General features: G+C 43.4%; 1 protein-coding gene across 8 annotated transcripts in view; it reads right to left on the bottom strand.

Annotated features, from left to right (window-relative positions):
* MAPK9 (mitogen-activated protein kinase 9) overlaps positions 1-27,893 on the bottom strand; it is a 59,954-nt gene that overhangs the window by 23,374 nt on the left and 8,687 nt on the right. For 6 of the 8 annotated variants that reach the window (XM_045394657.2, XM_045394661.2, XM_045394658.2 and 3 more), the window contains exons 2-5: positions 24,984-25,152; positions 12,006-12,135; positions 8,034-8,092; positions 4,946-5,084 (exon numbers count right to left, since the gene is read on the bottom strand). In XM_045394657.2, the coding sequence (XP_045250592.1) occupies positions 4,946-5,084; positions 8,034-8,092; positions 12,006-12,135; positions 24,984-25,105 (450 nt within the window). In that variant the 5' untranslated portion in view covers positions 25,106-25,152. Of the gene's footprint in view, positions 1-4,945; positions 5,085-8,033; positions 8,093-12,005; positions 12,136-24,330; positions 24,572-24,983; positions 25,153-27,893 lie in introns of all 8 variants that reach the window. The other 2 variants (XM_073995036.1, XM_065547152.1) reach the window with 1 other exon arrangement.

A 27,893-nucleotide genomic window follows, 5' to 3' on the forward strand; every position in this document is an offset into this window, starting at 1 on the left:
TCCCCTCCTGGGATGTGGGCAGGGGTGGGGCGGGGAGCAGGGGCAAGAGGGGGTTTCCCTCTTTGCTTTATACACCTGTGCAATGTTTGGAACCTCCCCACAGTGAGTGTGCCTCACTCTCCCACATGGACACAGATGTGGGGAGAGCCTGGCAAGGCCATGGATGTGAGAAGCACGAGGGAACAAGGTGACAGGGAGGACACAGCAAGACGCCAGGCTGGTGGGGGTGGTGAGCACGAGGGAGGGACGGCAATGGGGTCATTTTCTGACGGCGTCTTAGGTTTCTATACCTCATGCTGGGCAAACCAAACACTTCTCTGGGCCCCATCTGACTCGGGCTCAGGAACCGACTATTTCATAAAAAAGGCCTCTGAGGCTGCAGCTCGCACGAGGCCCCAGTGACAGGAGGCCATTGCTTCCCGCTCACCTCGGGGCCCAAGGGGGAACAAGTCAGGCAAACCATTTCCCCTCATAAAATGAATAAGGCCTAATGTAGTACGACTAATAATCTGGGAAATTATTCTAAAGCATGAATTTAATAAAATCTATTTAAGAGACATTAAGAGTATCTTAAATTACATGAAGGTCCGTGGACATTTCAGGAACGGAAATAGGATGGTACATCAGGAGATCTTCATTTTTAATTCAGAAGCCTAGTGTTACTATTTTTAAAACAAAGTCACCAATATATTATTTTAACTGACCATCTGATGGCAGCGAGGTTTCTATTTTAAATAACAGTACACTGGATGGCAGATGGGAGGCTGTCAGCTAGCCCTGGGAGGGCCAGAGCTATCCCTGACGCTGGCCTTGGGCCACAGCCTGAGGCTTGGGATGAGGCAACCCTGCCCTCTGTGGGTCAGTGGGCTCTGCCCCCAAGGGAGGGCTTCACTAGCTGTGATAGAACCAACCTTTGCTGGCACAGCAGATCTGAAAAAGCTATTTTACCACTCCACCACCTAAAACCCATCTGCTCATTTCTGTAACAACAGGCTCCGCTGTTCTTGTCTCTCACTAGCTCCTTCCCGACATTCAGTTTTCAGTTCAGCAAAAATACGACCTCTTGCTGTTGGAACATAAAATCTAATGGCAATCTGTCAATAAAATTAGTATAGTAATAATTTAGGGAATGCTAAGCACATCTATTTCCGATAAAATTATATTATCTCTGCCTCTAGTCTCACTCAATACTTTGTTTTTTTTTAAAAAAATTCGGGCCCAGGAGGCCTAGGTGGCTCTGCCTCAGACTCTGTCACCCTGTGACCTTGGAGATCCCTAAGCAGGATGCCAGAGAACCCCGGAAGCCAGGAAATGGAAACAAATGGGAAGACCAGAACATTGAAAGTCATTTCAATAATTCTGGAAAAAACTTAAGAAGTCCTATGGTAGAAAGACTCTGTGAATGTAAAGAAGGTAGTCCTTGTGGAGAAATATTCGGCCAGATTCCAAATCTGAACCTGAAGAAGAAAATTTCTGCTGATGTAAATTCATGTGAATGCAGTGTGTGTGGGCAAGTCTTTATATGTCCTTCACCCCTTAATAGGCACATCTTACCTCATTCTGGACACAAACTATATGAACGTGAGAAACGTGGGGTGAAGCCATACAAATGTAAACAATGTGAGAAAATCTTCCTTTCTCCCATAAATGTCCAAAGACACATGGTAACACACGCTGGTAATAGACCTCATAAATGTAAGAAATGTGGGAGGACATTGAAGTTTCTCTATTTACTTCTAAGACACAAAGTAATTTACACTGGAGAAAAACCCTGTGAATGGAAGAAAGGTGGTAAAGCCTTGAGATTTTGCAGTTCTTTTCAAAAACATGGAAGAACGCACGGTGGGGAAACCCTTGTAAATGTCGGAAATGCGGTAAAGCCTCTGGACATTCTGGTCACCTTCACAGCCACAGAGGTGCTCATGCTGAACAGAAACCCTATGAATGTAGGAATGTGGGGAACGATTCAGTTTCTGTAGCTACTTTGAAAAAAATGTAAAACAGCTCACAATGGTGAAAAATCTTCGATGTGTTTAAGAAATATGGTAAAAGACTCACTCTTTCTAGTTCCATTCAGAAATATAAAAGAAGTAACACAGGAGAGAACCCTATAAATGTAAGAAATGTGGCAAAGGCTCGAGTCGTTCCTGCTCCGTGTGAAGACAGAAAAGAACACACTGGACAGAAAAAGCCGCCGACTGCAGAAAATGTGGCAGAGCCTTCAGTCAACACAGTCCCCTAAGAAGACACGAAAGAGCCACACCGGAGAGAGACCCTACGAATGTCAAAAATGTGATCACGGCCGGGCGCGGCGGCTCACGCCTGTCATCCCAGCACTGTGGGAGGCCGAGGCGGGCGGAACACGAGGCCAGGAGATCGAGACCATCCTGGCTAACACGGTGAAACCCCGTCTCTACTAAAAAAAAAAAAATACAAAAAACTAGCCGGGCGAGGTGGCGGCGCCTGTGGTCCCAGCTACTCGGGAGGCTGAGGCAGGAGAATGGCGGGAACCCGGGAGGCGGAGCTTGCAGTGAGCTGAGATCCGGCCACTGCACTCCAGCCTGGGCCACAGAGCGAGACTCCGTCTCAAAAAAAAATAAATAAATAAATTAAAAAAAAAAAAGTGATCAAGGCTTCAGTTGGTTCAGTTACCTTCAGACACATGAGAGAACTCATACTGGAGAGAAACCCTATGAATATAAAAAATGTGGCCAGGCGCGGTGGCTCACACCTGTAAATCCTAGTGCTTTGGAGGCCGAGGCAGGCAGATCATGAGGTCAGCAGTTCGAGACCAGCCTGGCCAACATGGTGAAACCCCGTCCCTACCAAAAAAAAAAAAAAATCAGCCAGGTGTGGTGGCAGGTGCCTGCAATCCCAGCTACTTGGGAGGCTGAGGCAGGAGAATCGCTTGAACCTGGGAGGTGGAGCTTGCAGTGAGCCAAGACCGTGCCATTGCACTCCAGTCTGGGCAACAGAGCAAGCCTCCGTCTCAAAAAAAAAAAAAAAAAAAAAAAAAGAAAGAAAGAAAAAGTGGTAACACCTTTAGGGATTGGACAGCTCCCTTCAAACACATGAAAAATCTCATACTGGAGAGAAACCCTGAGAGTGTAAAAAATGTGGTCAGGCCTCCAGTTGCTTCAATTACCTTGAAACATGACAATTCACACCAGAGAGAAACCCTCTGACTGTAAGGAAGGTGGTCATGTCTTTAGATATTCCAGTTCTCTATATAAACACGACAGAACTCACACCGGAGAGAAACCCTCTGACTGTGAGAAACGTGGCAAAGCATTTAGGTATTCCAGTCCTGTATGTAAACATGAAAGAACTCATACTTTGTAGAAATCCTGAGAATGTAAGGATTTGGGGAAAACATTCAGTTAATTCAGTTATCTTTGAAAACATGAAAGAAATTATACTGGAGGAAAACAGTATAATTTACATAATATGCATAAGAGAAGTGTGATGACGCCTTTATATGTTCCAGTTACCTTTGAACACATTAAAAAGCATATGCAACGTTTCCATTTTCCTTTGAAAATATGAAAAAAAAATACTACTGGAGGAAAAATTCTATGCATGTAAACAATGTGGTAATGTCTTCAGTCTTTCCAGTTCTACTTGAAGATATAAAAGAACTCGTTTCTGAAAAGCCCTGTAAATGTAAAGAATGTGGGGATGCCTTTGTTTCTCTTGGGAACATTCAAAGACATGATCTGTGCAAACTGGAGATGGATCTTTAAACACAAGAAGGTATTCTGTATCTAAACCCTAGTAGTTTGCCAATAAGTTTTCATTTTAATAATTATTTCAAAAGTCATCTGAGAACTCCCACTGAAAACAAATCTTATAAATTTAAGGAATTTGGAAAGCCTGATGCAAATTAAATATTCCACAATGCTCAAAACATGCACATGAATGAAATGTTATACAAGTTATAAATAGATTGTGTTTGTCAGTGGCTCTTTTTTTTTTTTACATCAATTCCATCTTTCTTTTTTATGAAAAATGTACTGTTTTTTGGCAGGAAGAAGTTTATTTCATTTTCTTTGCTAATAAAAGTATTGGTATCAAATTGCTAAAAACAATTATATCGTGATAGTCTGCTTACACAGCTGTACAAGTAATAATAACAAAACTTGTAAAATCAGCTCAGCGAGAATTATATCCTAGCTCCCCAGTTTATTAAATGTGTTTCCTGACAGTACAGTCACACTGTCAGTCAAATCCCAGCCTGTGCCGAGCCCACAGGTCTGCTCTGAACCCTTGTGGCACGGGGCCAGGTCACTCCCACCAGTGACGCAGGGAAGCTGGCAGGGCAGAATTTTAGGATAAGAGAAATGGATATTTGGGTCATTATTTAAGAAAGTTAGTTCTCAAGCAGCTGTCTCACTGACTACTTGGCCTCTAAGTTCCTTGCTCATTAAAAATGGGCTTTCAAATATGGCAAAAATATTAACCATAGGTGAACGTAGACAAATGGTAGTTGGAAGTTCTCTGTCCTATTCTTGTAATTTTTCTCTAAGTTTTAAGTTACTTTAAAATGAAAAGTTTAAAAAAATGTATTCTTGTGCAGTATCTGACCGAGAGTGCAGTATCTGGCCGTGTCCACGGCAGCTCGCCTAGCCTGGCAGGCCGGTGCAGTATCTGACCGAGAGTGCAGTATCTGGCCGTGTCCACGGCAGCTCGCCTAGCCTGGCAGGCCGGTGCAGTATCTGACCGAGAGTGCAGTATCTGGCCGTGTCCACGGCAGCTCACCTGGCCTGGCACGCCGGGCGGCTCCACAGAGGCTTCCTAGAACGACTCTCTTACAACACAATATGATTCCATCATTTATTTGGATTTTCAACCCTAACAATTGTTTTTAAATGTTATTTTGTACGTAAAGGATTATGACAACCAAATGATTATGTTTTAAAAATAAAATTAATACATCACTACTTACTCTATGAATTATACCAGCTGAATGCAGATGTTTAATACCACAAAGCATCTGGTAAAGAAGGTAGGACATTCTTTCATGATCCAGCTCCATGTGAATAACCTGACATAAGTTAGCATCCATTAACTCCATAACCAGATACCTGAGAAGAAAAGGTCAGTTATGTATTTGAAAATTATCCAAAGTTCCTTTATGACTAAATTTCATGAAACGGTAACTTACTTCCAATCACTGCACTGGCTAAAGTAAAAAGATAACTTGGTATAATGGAACTTTCTAAAAATTTTCCAAAGAATATATAAATAACACTTAATGTCTTACAAGTTAAAAATTAAACAAACAAAAAACCTTTAATAGCATGGTAAATAGAATCTCAAACACACACAGTTTCCTACTTCTTACATTTTTGGCTGAAATCCTCCTTACCAGCCTAAAGACCATGCTGTTACAGGCTCATCAGTCACAACACATGTACCCTCTGGTGGGAGATGCTGATAATGGGGGAGGCTCTGCATATTAGGGGCCAGGGATAGACAGGAACTCTGCACCTCCCGCTCAATTTTGTTGTGACTTTAAACTTCTCTACAATATATATATGTGTTTAAAAGTGATCATACAACAACAACAAAAAGGACACTTGACCACACTCCCCACTCAGCAACTCCCCAACTCTTTGCTCCCTTTGCCAGCAAAACTCCCCAAAGAGGCATCTCATGTGCTAGCTCCAATTCTTCTCCCTTCGTTTTATTTTTTAAATTTTTTTGAGACAGGGTCTCACTCTGTCACCCAGACTGGAGTGCAGTGGCGTGATTTCGGCTCACTGCAACCTCTACCTCCCGGGTTCAGGTCATTCTCATGCCTCGGACTCCCAGAACTGAAAATTAAATACCAAAAAAAAAAAAAAAAAAGCCATCATGCCTGGCTAATTTTTGTATTTTTAGTAAAGACGGGGTTTCGCCATGCTGCCCAGGCTGGTCTCAAACTCCTGACCTCAAGTGATCCACCCACCTCAGGCCTTCCAAAGTGTTGGGATTATAGGCATGAGCCACTGCACCCAGGCTTCTCCCATTTTTTTCTTAATCCCACTTGGATAAGGCTTGTGCAGCCGACATTCTGCTGAAACTGTCCTCTTCAAGGCCAGTGATGGCTTCCATGCTGCTAAATCCACTGGCCAGTCCTATAATCCTAGCTGGTCCTGCCCTGTCCTGTCTCCAACTTCTTGCTGTCAAAATGCCCAGCAACTGGTCCCTGACCCTCTTCTCTTCTGTGACAACACTCACTTTCTTCGTGATCTCAGTCATAGGCCGTCAGCTCCCAAAGTCCTACCTTCAATGCAGACGTATCTCCTGAACTCCAGGCTCATTCCTCTGCCTCCCTATTCCCAGTTCCACCTTGATGTCCAACAGGCGTCTTAAAGCCACGTCCGAAACTGAACTCCTGATTCCACCCCTAGCCCAGTCTGCCTTCTCACAGCCTTCCTCGTCTCAGCTGAGAGCTCCTTCATCCTTCAGGTGCTCGGGCCAAAAATCTAGGTGTCATTCTCAGTTCCTCTCTCTCACACCACACATCTGATCTATCAGCTAATACTGTGGCTCTACCTTTAGAACCATTTCAGCATCCAATCTCTTCCCCTCTCGCCCCTCTGGGACAAACGGACCCTCCAAAATGCCTTAACAGAATTGCTGCAATAGCAGTAACTGATGTTCTGCGCCCCCACCCCTCACAGTGGGTCACCAACCCAGAAGCCAGACTCATGCTTTTAAAGCAGAAGGCAGGCGAGCTCACCGCTCTGCTAAGACTCTTATTCTGACTTGCCTTAGAGCAAAAGACATCCTGACAACGGCCTGGGGGCCCGCAGTGTTCACCCTCTTCTCTTCCCCTGCTCCCTCATCTCTAGCCACACCACCTCTTGACGGTCTTGGAAAACACCAGGCGGGAATCCGCTGCTGTCCTGAGCGTTGTCTGTTCCTTCTATCTCCATTCTACTTGCCCCCAAGCATCTGTAGGACCGACTTCTTGATCTCCTTCAAGGCGTTCTCCACATGTCACCAACTCACGGAGGTCTTTCCCCAGCCACCTTATTTAAAACTGCAGCCTCAAGTCCAACCCTCAGCACTTTTGATCCCCTGACCCAGCCTGACCCTTTGTCCACAGCACTTAGCGCTTTTTTTTTTTTTTTTTTGAGATGGAGTCTTGCTCTGTTGCCCAGGCTGGAGTTCAGTGGCGCGATCACGGCTCACTGCAAGCTCCGCCTCCTGGGTTCACGCCATTCTCCTGCCTCAGCCTCCCGAGTAGCTGGGACTATAGGGGCCCGCCACCACGTCCGGCTAATTTTTTGTGTTTTTAGTAGAGATGGGGTTTCACCGTGTTAGCCAGGATGGTCTCGATCTTCTGACCTTGTGATCCGCCCACCTTGGCCTCCCAAAGTGCTGGGATTACAGGCGTGAGCCACCGCGCCCGGCCAGCACCTAGCACTTTCTATTGGACTACACGCGTTCCTCATTTATCATGTTACCTGTCTGTCTTTCCTGACAGGCTCCAGGGAAGCCAAGTATGCCAAGTCCCAGAGAGCGCCCAGCACACAGAGGGCAATCAGATACTTGTTAATGACTGAACACACCAATAAATTAAGGATGAAGTTGGGCATTACGCCTCTCAATAGATTAATACTTCATTGCACTGTTAGTAAGATGATTCTACTTAAGATTCTGGAAGTATAGAATCTTAAATAGAATTAGTGCCTTAATCATTACAAATAATACTCATAAATTCCTGAACCCTAAAATCCTGGCTATGAGGGACTTGAGAAAAACATTTTATAGTTCAGCAAAACACATTAGTGATCCTGGTCTGCTCTGAAGAATTCTTTCCAGTCATCCTTTATCTGTTATGAAGACGAAAACCCATGTGGTACAAATAATTAATATTACCATCAAATTTTCTAAATACTTCTCTGCAACAGAGAAAGTTATCTGTGATGTCACAAAATGTATTGCCACCTACGTTTCCTAAGTATAAAAAGCAGTTGCTGCCTTTTCTAGATGTTCACGCTTTGATGTACAGTGCATTACTGAATAAAAATGATACTTACACATCTTGAAATTCTTCTAGAGTTTTTTGTGGTGTAAACACATTTAACAAACTAATAATCTGAAAAGAGAAAATTAATTGTACTTCAATATGTCAGATGACTCTACTTGATTACAAAAATTAAGTTTAATATCGAAAAGCATTAAAACTGGGGAAAACAATCACAGCAGAACTCAGTACTTATTATTATTACTGCTTTTACCAATTACATGGCATTTGAGAAAAATTAAACATCAATTAAAGGAAAGATGCACTTTTAATCAAATCACCTTCATGTGTCCCTAGTGACTTAATTATTACAGAATTTAAACACATAATGTCTTTTTGAACATAAAAAAGTAGAAGTTATGGGTAACAAAACACTAAATAAAGCAGTATGTTAACTCTGAAAACTTAAATACTATGCACAAATTTCTAAAAAGTTTCGAAATATGAAGGCTAAGCTCATATTTTTGGTGTGACAAAGTGAAAGGCCTCATAGCATTGTATTTTTACTTAAAGAGGGTTAAGAGCTGATCCTGCTGCAGGCCTCCATCCTGGCACTCTGACACGACTTGGCTTTGTCCCCACCCAAATCTCATCTTGAATTGTAATGCCCATAATCCCCACATGTCTAGGGAGAAGCCTGGGGGGAGGTGACTGGATCATGGGGGCAGTTTCCCCCATGTTGTTCTTGTGATAGTGAGTGAGTTCTCCTGAGATCTGATGGTTTTAAAAGGAGCACTTCCCACTTTGCTCCTTACTTTTCTCTCTCCTGCCGCCTTGTGAAGAAGGTGCCTGCCTCCCTTTCATCTTCCGCCTGATTGTAAGTTTCCTGAGGTCTCCCCAGCCATGTGCAACTGTGAGTTAATTAAACCTTTTCCTTTATAAGTTACACAGTCTCAGGTATTTCTTTACAGCAGTGCAGGAACGAACCAATACACCCCATGGTGTAAACAGCGAGTCCCACGGCTTAGGCACCAAACACATAACCTAAGTCATTCCAGATGACTGAGGGAAAGATGAATTATCCATTATATAGGATTGGGGTGATCGGTTAGCTAAGGACAAAAATAAAACTGCATCCATATTTCAATCTTTATACCAAGATAAACTCAAAATGGAACAAAGATTTAAATCTAAAACATGAAATAAAACATCAGAATATGATAAACATTTATATAATCCTGGTGTAGAAAAATCTTTTCTAAACCTGACAGGAAACCTAAGGGATCTGATTACATTAAAATGAAACAAAAAAACAGGCGATAAAAAATCAGTATGTCAACAACATAGTCAAATGGAAAAAAAGAAGTAAAGGGCAATAGTTTTAATATTAAAAAAAAAAAAAAAACCCTCCTTCAAATGCAGAAGAGACCAGCAGTCCAAAAGAAAAATGGATAAAGGCCATAAAAATTAAATTACCAAAACACATAAAAATAAATGACAACCTCACAAATAAAAATATCATTTATCTATCAAATTGGCAAAAGTAAAACAAAAAAAAATCAATGGTATGTAGTGCTGGGGGATTCTGAAGTAACAGACATTCTCAGATACTTTTTTTTTTTTTTTTGAGATGGAGTTTCACTCTTGTCGCCCAGGCTGGAGTGCAATGGTGTGATCTCGGCTCACTGCAACCTTCGCTTCCTGGGTTCAAGCGATTCTCCTGCCTCAGCCTCCCGATTAGCTGGGATTACAGGCACCCGCCACCATGCCCAGCTAAATTTTGTATTTTTAGTAGAGACAGGGTTTCACCACATTGGCCAAGCTGGTCTTAAACTCCTGACTCAGGTGATCCACCTGCCTTGGCCTCCCAGTGTTGGGATTACAGGCGTGCACCACAGCGCCCAGCTGACACTTTTTTTTTCAAGAGATGGGGTCTTGTTTTATTGCCCTGGTGTGCCTTGAACTCCTGGCTTCAAGCGACCCGCCTGCCTCAGCCCCATAAGTAGCTGGGATTACAGGTGGAAGGGACCATGCCCAGCTTCTCAGATACTCTTAATGAAAATATCAAACTAATAGTCTTCCTTGAGATCAATTTGTCAGTATATATTAAAGTAGAATATATATAAACCAGAAGTGTGTACTCTGACCCGGCAATGTTGGCCAAGAACTTCACCTGGACAAGTGTGCAAAAATTCAGGCGTAAGAATGTTCATTGCAACACTGCTTATAACAGTGAGAAACAAAACAATCTATCCAACAACAGGTGGTTGGCAGTCTCTTAAATTACTGTGCATCTGCGCTATTCAGTCATTTAAAAACTGGCTTATATCTATGTTAATTAAAGTACATGAGGTCAACCCACACTGCGTGAGGAGAAAAGCAGGATGAAGAATAACACGATTAATCTTGTTTATGTACTTGTGTACATGTATGTATAAGAATGCTCACCAAATTGTTAATGCTAGTACTCTGTGGGTGGTGGTAGTCAGGAGTTTTTACTTTTTTATATTGTTTGAATTTTTAAAAATAATATATATTTTTTGTAACCTGAAAATTTTTTTAAATAAACAAGTAAAATAAAGCATGCATTAGAGAAATTAAAACCAACTCAAGCCACAGACTCAAAAGAAGGAAGCTCAGGAGTTTAAGACTAGCCTAGGCAATGCGGTAAGACCCCAACTCTACAAAAAATTTAAAAAATTGTCAAGCATGGTGACACACGCCTATAGTCCCAGCTACTTGGGGGGCTGAGGTGGGAGAATCACAGCCTTGGTGACAGAATGAGATCCTGTCTAAAAAATCAACACAAAACAAATAAAAAAACTCCTTCCAGATTTAACATTATTTATTTATTTATTTATTTATTTATTTATTTTGAGATGGAGTCTCGCTCTGTCGCCCAAGCTGGAGTGCAGTGGTGCGATCTCTGCTCACTGCAAGCTCCTCCTCCCGGGTTCACACCATTCTCCACCTCAGCCTCTCGAGTAGCTGGACTACAGGCGCCCACCACCACGCCTGGCTAATTTTTTGTATTTTTAGTAGAGACAGGGTTTCACCGTGTTAGTCAGGATGGTCTCGATCTCCTGATTGTGGTGATCCACCCGCCTTGTCCTCCCAAAGTGCTGGGATTACAGGCGTGAGCCACCGCGCCCTGCCAACATTTTATAATTTTATAACTTGGCAAGGTTATCAACGTAATGCTCAGCAGCGACCACTAGGAGAACATACAATGTGCCTGATTGAGCACAACTTCATTTTCTAGAAACATTATTTCTCCATAAAATTTAGTGCTTTGATTTCTGTGGCGCTTCCAAGAATAGCTACTCTAAATGTGACATCATCTAATAAGTGTATTTGAAACTGAGATGTCATATACAAGGTAAAAAATTACTTATAGAACAACATCTTTCCACAAAATATTTAGTTGTTTCTCAATTTGTTGGATCAATACTGTTCCTATTTTACAGAAACAGTATCAACTGATATTCCTACTCTGGTTGAGTGACCTAAATTCCTATGAACCATAATGATGCCTCTTTTCAGCTTTAATTTCCTCAATGTTTATTAAGAATTTTATCAATAAAAAATAGGCCGGGCACAGCGGCTCACACCTGTAATCCCAGCACTTTGGGAGGCCAAGGCAGGTGGATCAAGAGGCCAGGAGATCGAGACCATCCTGGCTAACACGGTGAAACCCCGTCTCTACTGAAAATACAAAAAACTAGCCGGGCGTGGTGGCGGCGCCTGTAGTCCCAGCTACTCGGGAGGCTGAGGTGGAGAATGGCGTGAACCCGGGAGGCGGAGCTTGCAGTGAGCCGAGATCACGCCACTGACCTCCAGCCTGGGTGACGCAGCGAGATCCCATCTCAAAAAATAAATAAATAAATAAATAAATAAATAAAATAAAATAAAATAACAATGTTAATAGTCACTTTTATCCTTAGCTTATCCTAGATCTGAACTCAATGTATCTCCAGAAGACCCTGAAGATTCTCACATTATTGACAACATGGAAGCACACAGACAAAATACACACATAACTTACATTTTTATGATTGACACATTTTAAGAGGACGAGTTCACGATAAGCTCTCTTTGCATGAGTTTGGTTCTGAAAAGGACGGCTTAGTTTCTTGACTGCAACATTTATCCCAAGAACTGTATCAAATGCAGCACTAGAATTAGGAAATATAATGCACAATCCATTAGAACCGTTTTGGAAAACACAGCAATGCCAGAATATACATTGAATATATTATCTTTTTAATAAGTAACAAGGAAAAATCTGCTTATTTCCATTCAAGGTACCACACATATGAAGAGCACAGTGAGCTGGCTAAGACTACAGCATGGACTAACCCCTTTGCAGAGACATATTTCAGCGACAGTTAAGACGGGGTTCAGCAATCCTTCACGTACCGTTTTCACAGTTTAGACTACATTCAAAACCAGGTAATTTAACATAGAGTGCATAAAACCAGTCAAGAAATGAAATCTTCAGTTTAAACATGACAAGAAGTTGGAAACAAAGTCACTGTTATCCCATCTTAAAATGTGTATATTTTGGAATATCACAGTAGAGGAAATGGTTGAGTTGATGAGAAGAATACAATAAATCTAAAGTTTGAGTCATTGTGTTTTTTTCTTAGACAACAGTATCTAATAAGAAAAGAAGCCAAAATTTCAGCTCATGGTAAATGCCCAAGATACAAAATCTCTAACGTAAGCAACTGCTATATAAAGTTCTTTTAGAAATATCTCCTCCTACTACTATGGTAAGAATAAAATTTAAAGGCTGTGTTTCCAGATCTCAAGTTTCCTGTTGAAATTCTGTTCATTTTCCCCCAGAAAACAGATATGAAAAATCAAGTAGCCTGATGGCACATTTTTAGGTTTCTAACTGGTACTAAATAGTACCATTTCTGTTATGACCTCTGGGCTACCCATCAGGGCTAACAGTTACTAAAGGCCACCTGAGAACCTAAGCACTGATTTAAATATTGCTTCTATTTCTTTATTCTATTGAGTTTATAACATTGTTTACATTTATTCTCTTCTATTAATGCTTTTTGCCAAACAACTCGAACTTAATTCAACGTTTTAAAGTTAAAGGCTGTCTGCTGTAGCATTTGGTTAAGAAGCTACCTTACTTTAATTCAGTTAATATTATGTGTCTGTCTACATACATATGTAAATCCACAGGCTCATACGCAAATTGCACCACTTATATGAATTATAAAATGATGAGGATACATCCATGTGTGAAACAAGTCATTAACATACATGTAGCCATCAAAAGTATTTATACTTATATACTTCTCAGACTCAAGAATTTGAAAACAGGCCAGATGTGGTGGTTCATATCTGTATTCCCAGCACTTTGGGAGGCCAAGGCAGGCAGATCGCTTGAGCCCAGGAGTTTGAGACCAGCCCGGACAATATAGTGAAACCTTGTCTATACAAAAAATACAAAGATTAGCTGAGTGTGGTGGTGCATGTCTGTAGTCCCAGTTACTCAGGGGACTGAGATGGGGGGATTGCTAGAGCCGGGGGTCGAGACTGCAGTGAGCAGTCATCCCTCCACTGCACCCCAGCTTAGGTGACAGACTGAGACCCTGTTGCCCAGGGTCTCAAAGAAAAAAAAAGAATTTGAAAACAGACACACTTTTTTGGTATCAAAAGTTTTTGTCCAAAATTTCAGTTAGGAGGAATAAGGTCAGGAGGTCTACTGTGAGATACGGTTACTGTAGTTAATAACAATATATTGTATTCTTGAAAATTGCTAAGAGTAGATTTTTTAAGTGTTCTTGTCAAAAATTTTAAAGAAGTATGTGAGGTAATGCATATGTTAATTCGCTCAATTTAGCTAGTCCATAAAGTATACATATTTCAAAACAATATGCTGGACACGATAAATATATACAACTTTTATTTGTCATTTAAAAAATGTGTTTAGCTAACACAAGCCAAATGGACCAGGTCTAAGCATCTGAGTGGGCATAAGCTTCCCCACTTGTAGCTCCAGCTCCATGGGGAACTCCCTTCAATTATTCCTGGTTTTGGTTATTGTGGTCACTCAAAGAATACATTTTTATCACTCTCTCTTCATTTATCCACTTTAGAAATGATCTACCTACTCCCCACTATGAAAACTGAGTAGTTAACCACTTCCCTGAAATCCCCAACACCTCCTATTTTTTCTCTTCTGCTTTTCGGGTTTTCCCTGGTTACGTCTTTAAGTAACATCCCTAATCTTCGTGCCTCTTCAACTTCGAAGGGAACGTCTTGACTTCTGCGTATGTAAAATGGGACGACTCCATCCCTTTCTCCTCCATTTATCACGTATTTATAACCGTGTCTTCTGTATTTCTTCTTTAGGATGTGTCTAGAAGTTGAAAATCAATCCATGGAGTGTGGGTGTGTGTACACATGTAACCGTCACGAACGGCCAGAGCTGGGACTGCGTTTCAGTTTCTAAAGATCACATGGCTCTTGCTGCCACTCATGAGACGGTGAGACTGTTTTCGGGATCGAGAAAGGATTCTCTTTTCTTATATTTCATCAACTGCTCAAACATCATGTCCTTTTTATTTGTTTTATAATTAGGCCATGATTTTTTCTAGTTTTTCTCACACAATCCTAATAAATAATAATTAGATGATTTTATTATATTACTAGATTATTATTAGTTTTTACTAATACAAAATGCCAGTTTTAGCCTATCACTAGTACTTCCTAGCTTCTTACACTATCTGCTGTTTGGCATCTACTCCACATTCTTTGCAGACACTCTTCTTGGAGCTTCCTTAAGGCCTGCCACACAGCCACCATCCTGGGATTTCTGTTTAGTCCCCACTGCTGCTTGCATTACGCTCTTGGGTTGCCTCTCTTGCTGGAGTATATCCTCATGGAATTTTTTCCTCAGAAAAGGTGTATGGAAGATAGATGGTACTGCTCTGCCCTCACCCTTGACTGACAGTACGTTTTCTGAGTTTAAAATCAATTTTCTGTGAGAACTTTGAAGGCACTGTCCCACTGATTTCCGCACTGAGCGCTGCGGTGAGAAGGCTATGCCTGTTACTGTACTGATTCCTGTGCTGCTTCTTCTGTTTCCCAGCTCAATGATTTATCAGTCATGTTCTCTCTGTATCCCAAATGCCTCTCTCAAAATTATCCCAACTAATTACTGTCCCTCCTGTCCACCAGTGATAACTGCTTCTGACATGTACAATAATCACTTTCTTGCTTTTACCAGCGAAAACATGCACCCTGGAGTGCCCAGTTTATTTTTGCCTGTTTTTTGAAATCTTCTGTGTCTGACTTATTTGGCTCAATATTACAAGACTCATCCATTGTTGCTGTATGTAGCTATAACTCATTCCATCATTGCTGTAAGTTTCCTTTGTATAACGATATCACATTACATTGAGGTATTTCAGTTGTTTTTAGTCTTCAATCAATTACAAAACACACGGTCATCAATATTCCCATCCACAGCTCTGGGTCCCCTATTCATGTGTTTCTGATGAGTAGACAACTAAGCGTGGGAACGTATCCGTTGTATTTCAGTAGATAATGTCAGACTCTTTACCAAGGCGGTTCTACACATTTGTAGAGCTGCCAGCAGTGCGTGAGGGGTCACGTCTGAGAGCTGCCTCGGGTGGTTCCACAACCTTACCAGCACCTGGTATCACCAACAGCTTAGTTTCTAACCATTCTGCGAGTGTGGAATGGTATTTCATCGCGGCTTTAAATTGCACTGTCCTGATGCATAATGACATTGAGCACTTTTTCCTGTTCACAGGTTATCTGGGTACCCTCCTGTGACAATCTGCTGACTATTTGTTTGTCTATCTTTACAATCGTCTTCACTGTTGTTCTTTACATATTCTGAACGAGAGTTTTTTTCAGTCATATATCTTCTCACATGTATGCTTATCTTTTCAGTTTCTTGATCTCAATTTTCTTAAACAACATTTCTTAATTTTAATACAAATTTAATCAATCTTCTATGATAAATTTTTGTTTGTTTGTTTTTTGAGATGGAGTCTTGCTCTGTCGCCCAGGCTGCGGTGGAGTGGCGCGATCTCAGCTCACTGCAAGCTCTGCCTGCCAGGTTCAAACAATTCTCCTGCCTCAGCCTCCCAAATAGCTGGAACTACAGGCGTGCACCACCACGCCCGGCTAACTTTTGTATTTTTAGTAGAGACAGGGTTTCACCATGCTGGCCAGGCTGGTCTCAAACTCCTGACCTCATGATCTGCCCGCCTCGGCCTCCCAAAGTGCTGGGATTACAGGTATGAGCCACCATGCCTGGCCTGATTTTTTTTTTTTTTTTTAAATAGAGATGGGGGTTTCATTATGCTGGCCAGGCTGGTCTTGAACTCCTGGCCTCAAGCAGTCCTCCCACCTTGGCCTCCCAAAGTGCTGGGATTACAGGCGTGAGCCAGCACATCCAGCAGACAAACGTTTTTATGTTGTGTTTAAAGGAGCCCTTCCCTGCTCCAAAGACCATGAAGAAATTCTCCTATATGACCTTCAAATAGCTTCACTGGTTTGCCTTAGACATTTACAGCAATTCAACTGTGGTTGATTTTTGTATATAATATGAGGTTGGGGTCAAATTTCACTTTTTTCCATATGAATATTCCTATGTCCACTTATGTAAAAGACCATCCTTTCCTCATTGCTCTACAAGGCCACCACTGCCATAAGTCAGAAGCCCACACAGGCATGATTCTGTTGCAAGGTGAGTCCACTGTTTCTCCTCGCACCACACAACACCATCTTGAGCACCAGTTTTCTAGTAAGTCCTCACATCTGGCAGAGGGAGTGCTCCTCCCTTCTTCTTAATGGGTGTCTTGACCATTCTAGGGTTTTTATTTTTACATATAAATTTTAAAATCAGTTTGTTCATTTCTTTGTTTTTTAAGACTATTGAGATTTGACTGCAATCACTCTAGACAAGTCTGAAAATTGACCTTTATGGTATTTAATATTCTAACTCATGAAAATCAGATTTCCCACCACTATTTCAGTTTTACTTCTTCTAATTTTTTTAGCTTTTTGTAAACAAGTCTTTCATATTGTTAGACTTTTCCCCCAGATACAATAATTTAAAAGTTTTTATCCTATTTTAAATGGTATCCTTTTCAAATTCTCATTTTCTATATACTGCTAGTATATAAATATGCAATTTGGGGGGGGAGGGGTACATATATTGACCCTGCATCTTGCAAAGGGACTAAACATACTCACTAATTTAACAAAAGGCAGATTATCCAGGTGGGCCTGTTCTTATCACGAGAGCCCTTTAGAGGCAGAGTTTCCTCTGGTTCACAGAAAGGGTAGGAAAGTCAGGGAGATGTGAGTCTGGGAAGGGCTGGGCAGGCCACTGCTGCCTTTAAGATGGAGGAGGTCACTTGAGAAGGAAAACAGGCAGCCTCTAGGAGCAGAGAGGGGTGCCTGACTGAGAGAGATCGGGAGACTGGGAACCACAGACCTAAAGCTGTGAGGAACTAGACTCTGCCAACAGCCTGAATGAGCTTGGAAGCAGATTCCCTTCCAGAGCCTCCACCTGTGAGCCGAGCCCAGCCCCGTCGAAATCTGGACTTCAGTTTTGTGAGACGCTGGGCAGAGAACCCAGGCAAACCCATCCAGATTTCTGACTACAGAACTATGAGATAATCAACAGTGTTGTTTTAAACAACTAAGTTTTTGTTAACGTGTTATGCAGCAATAGAAAACTAACAACCTCTCTTTTGTGCTCTTCTGCCATTTTTGCCTCTGCAGCTTTCATTCTGGGTATTTTTTGCTGACCCATCCTCCAGGTCACTAAATCTCTCTTCAGTTATATCTAGTATGCTGTTAAACACATTAAATTCATAATTCAATTACTATAGTTTTTTCTAGAATTTTGACTTATTCCTCTTAAAAAGTTTTCATTTCTCCACCAAAACTTTTAATCTTGCCTTTATCACCTTGAACATAACATCATAGCTATTTAAAAATGTAGATCTAATAATGCCAATATCTCTTATGAATCTGTTTCTTTTGTCCATTGTTTCCGCAGGATTTTACTCAGATTGTCATATCTCCTTGTGTGCCTAGACTGGGCCTTGCACTTGTAAAACTGTCTGCTATCTAGAAGTAAGTTTATCTAATATGATGCTGTCTTCCTCCACAAAGAATTCAAATTTATTTCTACTAGGTACCTGGGTGCACTAGCACTTTTTGTTTACCTCCATATAAGTTCAGCAAATGAGACGATAATCTGAAGCTGAGTGGCGGTGCCTATTAAGGGCCAACCTCTGAGTTACCTTGACTTCTAGGAAGCAGCCTTTTATTGGTCCCAATACAAGGCAAAAGAAGTTTGCTGCGCAATATTAGAGGCCCTGGACTCTAGTCTCCTAGCCACAAGGCAGTCCAAAACACTCTCTCAGCAGCCCCGTGCAGAATGTTCAAAGGCCCCTGAGGGAAAGACAGCCCCACATGCTGAAGCTCCCCCCCGGAGGGAAAGACAGCCCCACATGCTGAAGCTCCCTGCCCCGAGGGAAAGACAGCCCCACATGCTGAAGCTCCCCCCCCCGAGGGAAAGACAGCCCCGCATGCTGAAGCTCCCCCCCCAGAGGGAAAGACAGCCCCGCATGCTGAAGCTCCCCCCACCGAGGGAAATACAGCCCCGCATGCTGAAGCTCCAGCTCCCCCCCCCCCGAGGGAAAGACAGCCCCACATGCTGAAGCTCCAGCTTCCCCCCCCGAGGGAAAGACAGCCCCGCATGCTGAAGCTCCCCCCCCGGAGGGAAAGACAGCCCCACATGCTGAAGCTCCAGCTTCCCCCCCCGAGGGAAAGACAGCCCCGCATGCTGAAGCTCCCCCCCCGGAGGGAAAGACAGCCCCACATGCTGAAGCTCCAGCTCCCCCCGCTGAGGGAAAGACAGCCCCACATGCTGAAGCTCCCCCCCCCAGAGGGAAAGACAGCCCCGCATGCTGAAGCTCCCCCCCCCAGAGGGAAAGACAGCCCCGCATGCTGAAGCTCCCCCCCCCGAGGGAAATACAGCCCCGCATGCTGAAGCTCCAGCTCCCCCCCCCCCGAGGGAAAGACAGCCCCACATGCTGAAGCTCCCCCCCCGGAGAGAAAGACAGCCCCACATGCTGAAGCTCCAGCTCCCCGCCCCGGAGGGAAAGACAGCCCCGCATGCTGAAGCTCCCCTCACTAGGCTTCTGTGTTCCCCAGATCCTGACCTAGTAACTCCTCACCGACTTCCTCTCTAGGGGCAACGCTGAGCATGGGGGAGAGTGGGAATGCTGGGGGAACACTGGCACAGTTGTTTCATACGCACACTTTTAATTAACAGCCCGAGTTTTAGCCGCTCATTTCGTTCTTCTTCTTGACTGTCATCTCTATGCCCACAGCCCCCGTAGAGTTTTACTACAGGTAGATTCTCTTCCTTAACGCAAATACTTCAGCTACTTATTCTCACTTTATCTGCTGTTTTATCTGTATCACAAGATTCAAGCTACTTTCTATATTTCATCAATTTGTTAAAACTCTCTTCCACTCATTACTGCCCTCTTATCTTTGTACAGGTGTTTGGGCCACCATCTTAAATGAGAAGTTCCAAACCACTCATTTTACAGGTGAAATATTAGGGCCCATAAAGAAACTGATCTGGCCGGGCGCGGTGGCTCAAGCCTGTAATCCCAGCACTTTGGGAGGCTGAGACGGGCGGATCACGAGGTCAGGAGATTGAGACCATCCTGGCTAACACGGTGAAACCCCGTCTCTACTAAAAATACAAAAAAACTAGCCGGCCGTGGTGGCGGGCACCTGTGGTCCCAGCTACTCGGGAGGCTGAGGCAGGAGAATGGCGGGAACCCAGGAGGCGGAGCTTGCAGTGAGCTGAGGTCCGGCCACTGCACTCCAGCCTGGGCGACAGAGCGAGACTCCGTCTCAAAAAAAAAAAAAAAAAAGAAACTGATCTGCCCTGGTCATAAAGAACTCTGGCTGTGAGGAAGAGAGCAGGGCTCAGAACTCATCTCCCGAATCACAGCCATCCTAGGCCTCATCCCATGTCTCCTTTATCACAGAAATGTTGTTGTGAACATTGTTATGTTTTTATGTATTCATATTAATAGAAAATAAGGCCAGGCGCGGTGGCTCACGCCTGTAATCCCAGCACTTTGGGAGGCTGAGGCAGGTGGATCACAAGGTCAGGAGATTGAGACCATCCTGGCTAACATGGTGAAACACCGTCTCTACTAAAAATACAAAAAATTAGCCGGGCGAGGTGGCGGGTGCCTGTAGTCCCAGCTACTCGGGAGGCTGAGGCAGGAGATGGCGTGAACCCAGGAGGCGGAGCTTGCAGTGAGCTGAGATGGCGCCACTGCACTCCAGCCTGGGTGACAGAGTGAGACTCCATCTCAAAAAAAAAAAAAAGAAAAGAAAACCATGTTAAGAACAGGCCAGTACTCATGTTTGTACAGAACTTGAGGAAACAAAAAGGAATACACTATACCAATTATTTCACGTTAAGGCTGTAACTGTCGCTTCTAAGTACTGCCAGACTTAATATTAAACACTTTAAAGGTTAAACATTTCATGGAACGGTTTCATAAAACAAATAATCTTTATTATTTTGGCCAAACAACTTGAGATTTTTTAAAGAGAAAGAAAAACTGAATATCTGTATGAAAGAAACGTACACACATCTTCCCCACTAGAGCTTCGAAATCTTACGATTACTTAATTGTACTATAACACAGTTGATATTTATGAATACTTCAAAATTACATTTTAAAACTTATTTTAGGCCAGGCACAGTGGCTCATGCCTGCAATCCCGGCATTTTGGGAGGCCAAGGTGGGTGGATCACAAGGTCAAGAGATCGAGACCATCCTGGCCAACATGGTGAAATCCCGTCTCTACTAAAATACAAAAAATTAGCCGGGTGTGGCTGCGGGCGCCTATAGTCCCAGCTACTCAGGAGGCTGAGGCAGGAGAAACACTTAAACCCGGGAGGTGGAGACTGCAGTGAGCCGAGATCATGCCACTGCACTCCAGCCTGGTGACAGAGCAAGACTCCGTCTCAAAAATAAAATAAAATAAACTTATTTTCAACTGTAAAAACTTATTTCCTAATAAATTTTACTAACATTTTTAAAAGAACGAAAACAAAGAAATAAATCAAAGACAACTATAAAAACAATTCAAAATGAGGAACCAGAATATTTTCTTCTGGTTCCAGCTCTTCCATTTAATCCTGTACAGGTCACAGGCCCTACCTGCACTTTGGTTTATCTGCACACCTGCCCTTCATAAAGCTCTAATTTAAATAGAAGATTAGCTAGTTGCATAAACCATACACTGCTGCTATTATATTTCTCAAAAATGTAAAAATACACATGCTCGTGAATCAGTTTCCTATTGCTATTGTAACAAATAACCACAAATTTACTGCTTTAAAGCAACACAAATTTACTATCTTACAGTTCTGGAGGTCAGAAGTCCAAAATGCATCTTATGCGTCAAGAGGCAAGCAGGGCTGCGTGGTTCCTTCTGCAGGCTCGGGGGGACTCTGCTCCCCGCCTCCCTCAGCTGCTGGGAGGCTTCCTGTACTGCTCGGCTGTGACCCCACATCACTCCAAACTTCGCTGTCATCACATCTCTGACTATGACCCTCCTGTCTCCCTTTTGTAAGAAGGACCCACCCAGCTAAACCTGGAATAACCCTCCCATCTCAAGACCATTAATTTAATCACACCTGCTAAATTCCTTTTGCCATGTAAAGAAACATACAAATTCCAGACATTAGGATGTGGACAGCTCAGGCGGGGCCATTATTCTGCAGGCTACACCCCCCAAAGAATCATTGACAGATGATTTTCAAGTACAATAGTGACAAAAGGAAGTTTCAGATCATCAGTTAACTATATAGTGCCAATATTTTAATATGAAATATGATAGAAAATCCAATTCCTCTTGTCAAAGTGTCAGCTAATCTACTGTTGAGCTTATTTTAGGAAAAGCTTTTTTTTCTTTTTTGAAACGGGAATGTGCTATAACTAGATTATTTCCCAATTCTACTTGGTGCCTCAGAGCCTGGTGAAGAAGAGAGAGAAAAAGAAAGGGGGAAAGGAAGCTAAAATCACTTACAAAGTGTTTACTTTCCCTATTAGAACATAAGATAGAAGGACACCATAAAACACAAAGCCAGTTATAGTTATAAAAATTGAAACTGTTCTTGAATATAACAATTGTCTTATAGAGATAAATACAATTAACTAAAAATTATTTCATAGGTGTTTAGTGAATATTTGTTCATTATTGCTAAGATTTTTTTTTTTTTTTTTTGAGACAGAGTCTCGCTGTGTCGCCCAGGCTGGAGTGCAGTGGCGTGATCTCGGCTCACTGCAAGCTCCGCCTCCCGGGTTCACGCCATTCTCCCGCCTCAGCCTCCCGAGTAGCTGAGACTACAGGCGCCCGCCACCTCGCCCGGCTAGTTTTTTGTATTTTTAGTAGAGACGGGGTTTCACCGTGTTAGCCAGGATAGTCTCGATCTCCTGACCTCGTGATCCACCCGCCTCGGCCTCCCAAAGTGCTGGGATTACAGGCTTGAGCCACCGCGCCCGGCCCATTATTGCTAAGATTCTAAACAGAGGTTGGGTCAGAGGACTTGTCCTGTCAAAGTATCAGTGGTTCAAAGTCTTCAACAAGTCTCTCCATGGTAGAGGCAATCAGGTCCCAAAGGCCCACAGCTTGTTTTGGTCCCAGGCCTCCCACTAACACTCTGTGAGATGGGAGACGCAAGTGAGCCTTCCCAGTCCTTCGTTTCACCACCAGTGAGGGTTACGGTAGAGCTCATGGTGATTGTATACTATGTACTATTCACACTACTACCAACCTTCAAAAGCAAGTGAATGACATGCCAGCTGGGATAAATGAAGCACATATTTAAAACAGCTACCTGTAGATCGGGTGCAGTGGCTCACGCCTGTAATCCCTGCACTTTGGGAGGCCGAGGCGGGTGGATCACAAGGTCAAGAGATTGAGACCATCCTGGCCAACATGGTGAAACACTGTCTTTACTAAAAATACAAAACTTAGCTGGGTGTGGTGGCACGTGCCTGTAGTCCCAGTTATCGGGAGGCTGAGGCAGGAGAACTGCATGAACCTGGGAGGCGGAGGCTGCAGTGAGCCAAGATTGCTGCACCCCAGCCTGGTGACAAAGTGAGACTCTGTCTCAAAAAAAAAAAAAAATATATATATATATATATAATAAAAAAATAAAACAGCTACCTGTCTATAGCCACAAACAACTCCCCAAGACCTCTGATATTTCTCCCTTCTTGCTCCCTCTCTCCTTTTTCTCTCTCTCACGTGCACACATCAAATTATCTGTCAAATTATCATCTAATTCCAAATAGGAGATGGATTATAAATCAAAAGAATGTTTTGTTGTTTACAACTTTCCATTACCATCAAAGTTTCCTAATTTGAACCATCATCCACTGACTTTAAAACTTCTTTTTTTTTTTTTGAGATGGAGTCTCGCTGTCCCCCAGGCTGGAGTGCAGTGGTGCGATCTTGGCTCACTACAACCTCTGCCTCCCAGGTTCAAATGATTTTCCTGCTTCAGCTTCCCGAGTAGCTAGGCTACAGGTGTGCGCCACCATACCTGGCTAATTTCTATATTTTTAGTAGAGATAGGGTTTCACCATGTTGGCCAGGATGGTCTCAATCTCTTGACCTTGTAATCTGCCCACCTTGGCATCCCAAAGCACTGGGACTACAGGCATGAGCCACTGCGCCCGGCCAACTTTAAAACTTCTTCTGGCACACTGGATTTAAGTGCCAAAACAGTCTGTGTCACTGGGAAGTTAGGATCACCATTACTTTAGATGCAAGCTGGGCATTCCTTCCAAACAGTCCCTTCTCCCACCTTAGTTTCTCAAAGAAGCTCTGGACTGCAATTTCGTCTTAGCTCCCAGGGCTTGCAGCCGCCAGGGCCGAAAAAACAACTGTTTCCCTGATCATAGGTCTCTGCAACAGAGGATCAGTTAAAAATCATTGGTAAAGATTCTCCAAACCCAACATCTCTATAAGTAAATGTAAACTCCCCTACTAGACCATCCAAAAGAGTTTTCTTCTATCTCAAATCCCCTCTGTCTACTAGCTGTAAACATTAGATGTTTAACTTCATCAGTTTCTTTAGGCGCAAAGGTAATCCTATTTTCATTGACCCAAAAAAAAAAAAAGAGAGAAAAAAAAAGGAAAGAAAAAAAAAAGAAAAAGTTCTGCCCAGAAAAACAAGGGGTAAAAAGTATGGGAAGTGCTGACAACTGCAGTCTAGGAAACGTGAAGAGCTTTACCTTGAGCTGGCCCGTGACGCCGCGGCGGCTGACCGTCTTACCATGCAAGAGACTAATGTTCAGGGTCAGACTAACGATTCTGACGTTCTGGGCTGGACACACAGTTGAAGTGAGACACCAAGGAAGAGACGGCCAGCCCAACCCCTCACACAGCATCCCTTCCTGGTTAATCCATGGAGTGACAATGACACTGACTGGCCTCATCCTGCCAGTGAATGGCAAGGCACTGCAATGATGGCGCCTAGAAATGAATAGGAGTGATTGGGAATAAAAGGGGGAGGGGGGGGAGAAGGTGGCCATGATGAAGAAATGAATAAAACTCCAAATTTCTGTTACAACTCACTGCCATACCTATTACTCTGATATCACAATGACAGGAGAAATGAAAAAAAAAATGAAAGAAAAAAGAAACAAACAAAAAAGAAAACCTGCTACCTATTTAAATTCCTGCAGCGTTCTAAGAATATGGGTTTGTACCCTACAGCCTGACTACACAGAACTAGAGCGAGCAGTTGATTCAATTTAGCTCAGAAACCTATAACACAGTTTTGTTTTTTTTCTTTATCATCAATGTTTCTAAATTCTGACACTTTAGTTTTACTTTTTATTACAGCAAAAACTCAGTCCACACTATTAAAACAGACCATACTTACCAAACAATCCCTTGGGCCCCAGAGCCAATTGGTTTCAGCTGCTGGTAACGTTTTAGGACAGTGAAGGTTGAGTCTGCCACTTGCACACTGTAAAACTGACTGTCACATTTACCGTCGCTCATGATGTAGTGTCATGCAATATTCCGAAGGGCTGGCAACTTTCAGATTCCTTCAAAGAAAAACAGAATGAACACGCATTCTTACCGAAAGTATACATACATAGCTCACTTACAGCGTTCGGAACTTATTGGTATATAAGACAATGTGGCTGTAAGTTGATAAAGTCAATTTGACCACGTTCTGAACTTGAGCAAGACACAAAAACATGCAGACATTTTAGCGGCACCAGGACCATTATGAAAGGAAGGAATGTTGAGGTCCAGCAAGACCACACTTCAGGGGGTTGGACTAGAGAATAAGCACCGTTGGAGAAAGAATCTGTGCATTCCTGCTGGCTATGAAAACACGACATCACTCTCCGCTTCTCATCAGCTTGCCGGCTGCGGAACCATTTACTCCTAGCTGTCTCAGCCAGAGACGGGGCATTGCTTCAAAAGGACCTTCTAGAATGCCTAGCGGGAAGCAGACGGACCAGTCTTCTGCTCAGCGTATAGATTCTGGTTGAAACGATGAACCAAAAAGCGAGATTCATATGCCAAAGTGACAGGCTGCTAGAGGCCTAGTGGCATCCGTGTGCTGTGTGTGCCCAAGCACGTGCTCCTGCCTCAGGAGGTGGGTCCCAGAGTCGGCATCAGCTGGCACAGCCCTAGAGTCCCACATCACCACCAGGCTTCAGGGTAGGTATCTGTATATGAAGAACTCTGCTGTGACCTGTAGTCCATAACAGCAACACTATGAGGTTGATTCACTATGTCTGAGTGTAGGCCAGCAGGCCCAGAAAGCAGCTTTTCTGTGGCTGAGGCACAGGCTGAGATTCCTGCTCTGCAGGAGGCTGGATGATTTTATACAGAAAATAAGCAAACAGAAATCAGCAAGTGGTTCCGAGGCTCTTGTCTGGTTACGCTTATTTAAAAGTCAGCAAGCTATGTATTTTGGTCTTTTATTTTTTTATTTTATTTTATTTTATTTTTTTTTTTGAGACGGAGTCTCGCTCTGTCACCCAGGCTGGAGTGCAGTGGCCGGATCTCGGCTCACTGCAAGCTCCGCCTCCCGGGTTCACGCCATTCTCCTGCCTCAGCCTCCCGAGTAGCTGGGACTATAGGCGCCCGCCACCTCCCCCGGCTAGTTTTTTTTTTGTATTTTTTAGTAGAGACGGGGTTTCACCAGGTTAGCCAGGATGGTCTCGATCTCCTGACCTCGTGATCCGCCCGTCTCGGCCTCCCAAAGTGCTGGGATTACAGGCGTGAGCCACCGCGCCCGGCCATTTTGGTCTTTTAAAACTAGATAGTCAACAATAAAATCATATAGGTAGACATTCTATACTGTTTAAGACTACAGAATTTAAGTTTTATTCTACAGCTCCGTCAAATCCCTTGCCTTTATGTTCTAGTATCTAATATCTAACGTCAACCCAATGAGATTTTTGTGGTGATGATTTGTATTTCCACACAATGATATCTAGGATTTTCCTTAAACATGGAAATAAATGCATTAATAACAAGTCTAAATAAAGAACTGAGTCAAACTAATTAATTTCTCCAAGTGACTACTGCCCCACGGTCCTCTCCCCATCCTCCGGGTGGTGGCTGCAGTGTGGCTGCCACTCTGACCACTCCTGCCAAGATGTGTCAGCCAGCCAGGGAGTGACTCCAGGGACGCCACAGTGCTTTAGATGCTGGACAAACAGGTGCTCATACAACCCGCACAGCAGGAGTGTCAGTTCCGGGTTACCTGGGAGCAGTCTAGGATTGAGTGAGCTGAAACACCTGCCTAGGGCACAGTGCTGTGAGAAGGGGACTCGGGAGCTCCCCACTGTGCCCTAAGCTGTAGGAGGTGCGAGGCAGGTCTGTCTTGCTCATGGCATCTCACGCTCCAAGGACAGGAGGACAGGAAGCTGGTCTTTGGGGCAGCATGGGCATTCAATAAACCTTTGTTGATCTGATTCCCCACAACGCTGCTCCATCTTACTGACATCTACAGGGAGATCCTTTTCTAAAGATTAGCTTATTTACAGTTTACAAGAGGCTGAAACAATTCCACTCAACGTTTAGGGGGTGCCTGTACGCACGAAAGTGGTAAGTATCGCAAGAGATATGCCGTAGTCAGCTAGCAACCAGTCTTGAAGCAGCACGAACTGCACTATTTGGGGGAGAAGTGTGAGCAATGAGTCCATTATCTATATTACACGTGACAATATAGGGCCATATGCAAAATGTAAACAAAATCAAAAGGCAAAAGAGATCCTACCCACTGGCAGGGGTGCAGAACACAAGGATGGCTTCATGGAGGAGGCGGCATCCGCCCTTAGACTCTTTTGCCAGAGATGGACAGTAGAGGCACAGAGCTCAAACTGACTGTGTCCCAACACAGCAACTGCTCAGCTTGGCTAGCAAGGGTACAAGTGCAAAGGATTAGAGACAACTCAGCATAAAGGCAGGCACCCACTACCACCTGCTTTATCAGGGGTGGCCGTTCCTCTGCTGTGCTGCAAACACACCAGTGACACAGTTACTTCCAAGCGTTTGCTGAGCACCCACTGTGGATGGTGAGGCACTATGCCAGGACATGTGGCCTGCCCTCAGTGAGCACACACTCAGGAAGAGGCCCTGCACACCAAGGGTCCTAAACCCAGTAGGGTGAACAAGATTTAGGGGAATGGGAGGAAAAGCAGCAGAGGTGGAGGCACATTCAGAATGTGACAAGTCACTAGGGACTGGGTAGAGGGCAAGTGAAGCTGGAGAGAGAAAAGGAGGCCAAATCACTATGGGCCCCAGAAGCCACGCAGAGCCA

The sequence above is a fragment of the Macaca fascicularis genome, chromosome 6 (assembly GCF_037993035.2).
Source record: "Macaca fascicularis isolate 582-1 chromosome 6, T2T-MFA8v1.1".
NCBI classification, from domain to species: domain Eukaryota; kingdom Metazoa; phylum Chordata; class Mammalia; order Primates; family Cercopithecidae; genus Macaca; species Macaca fascicularis.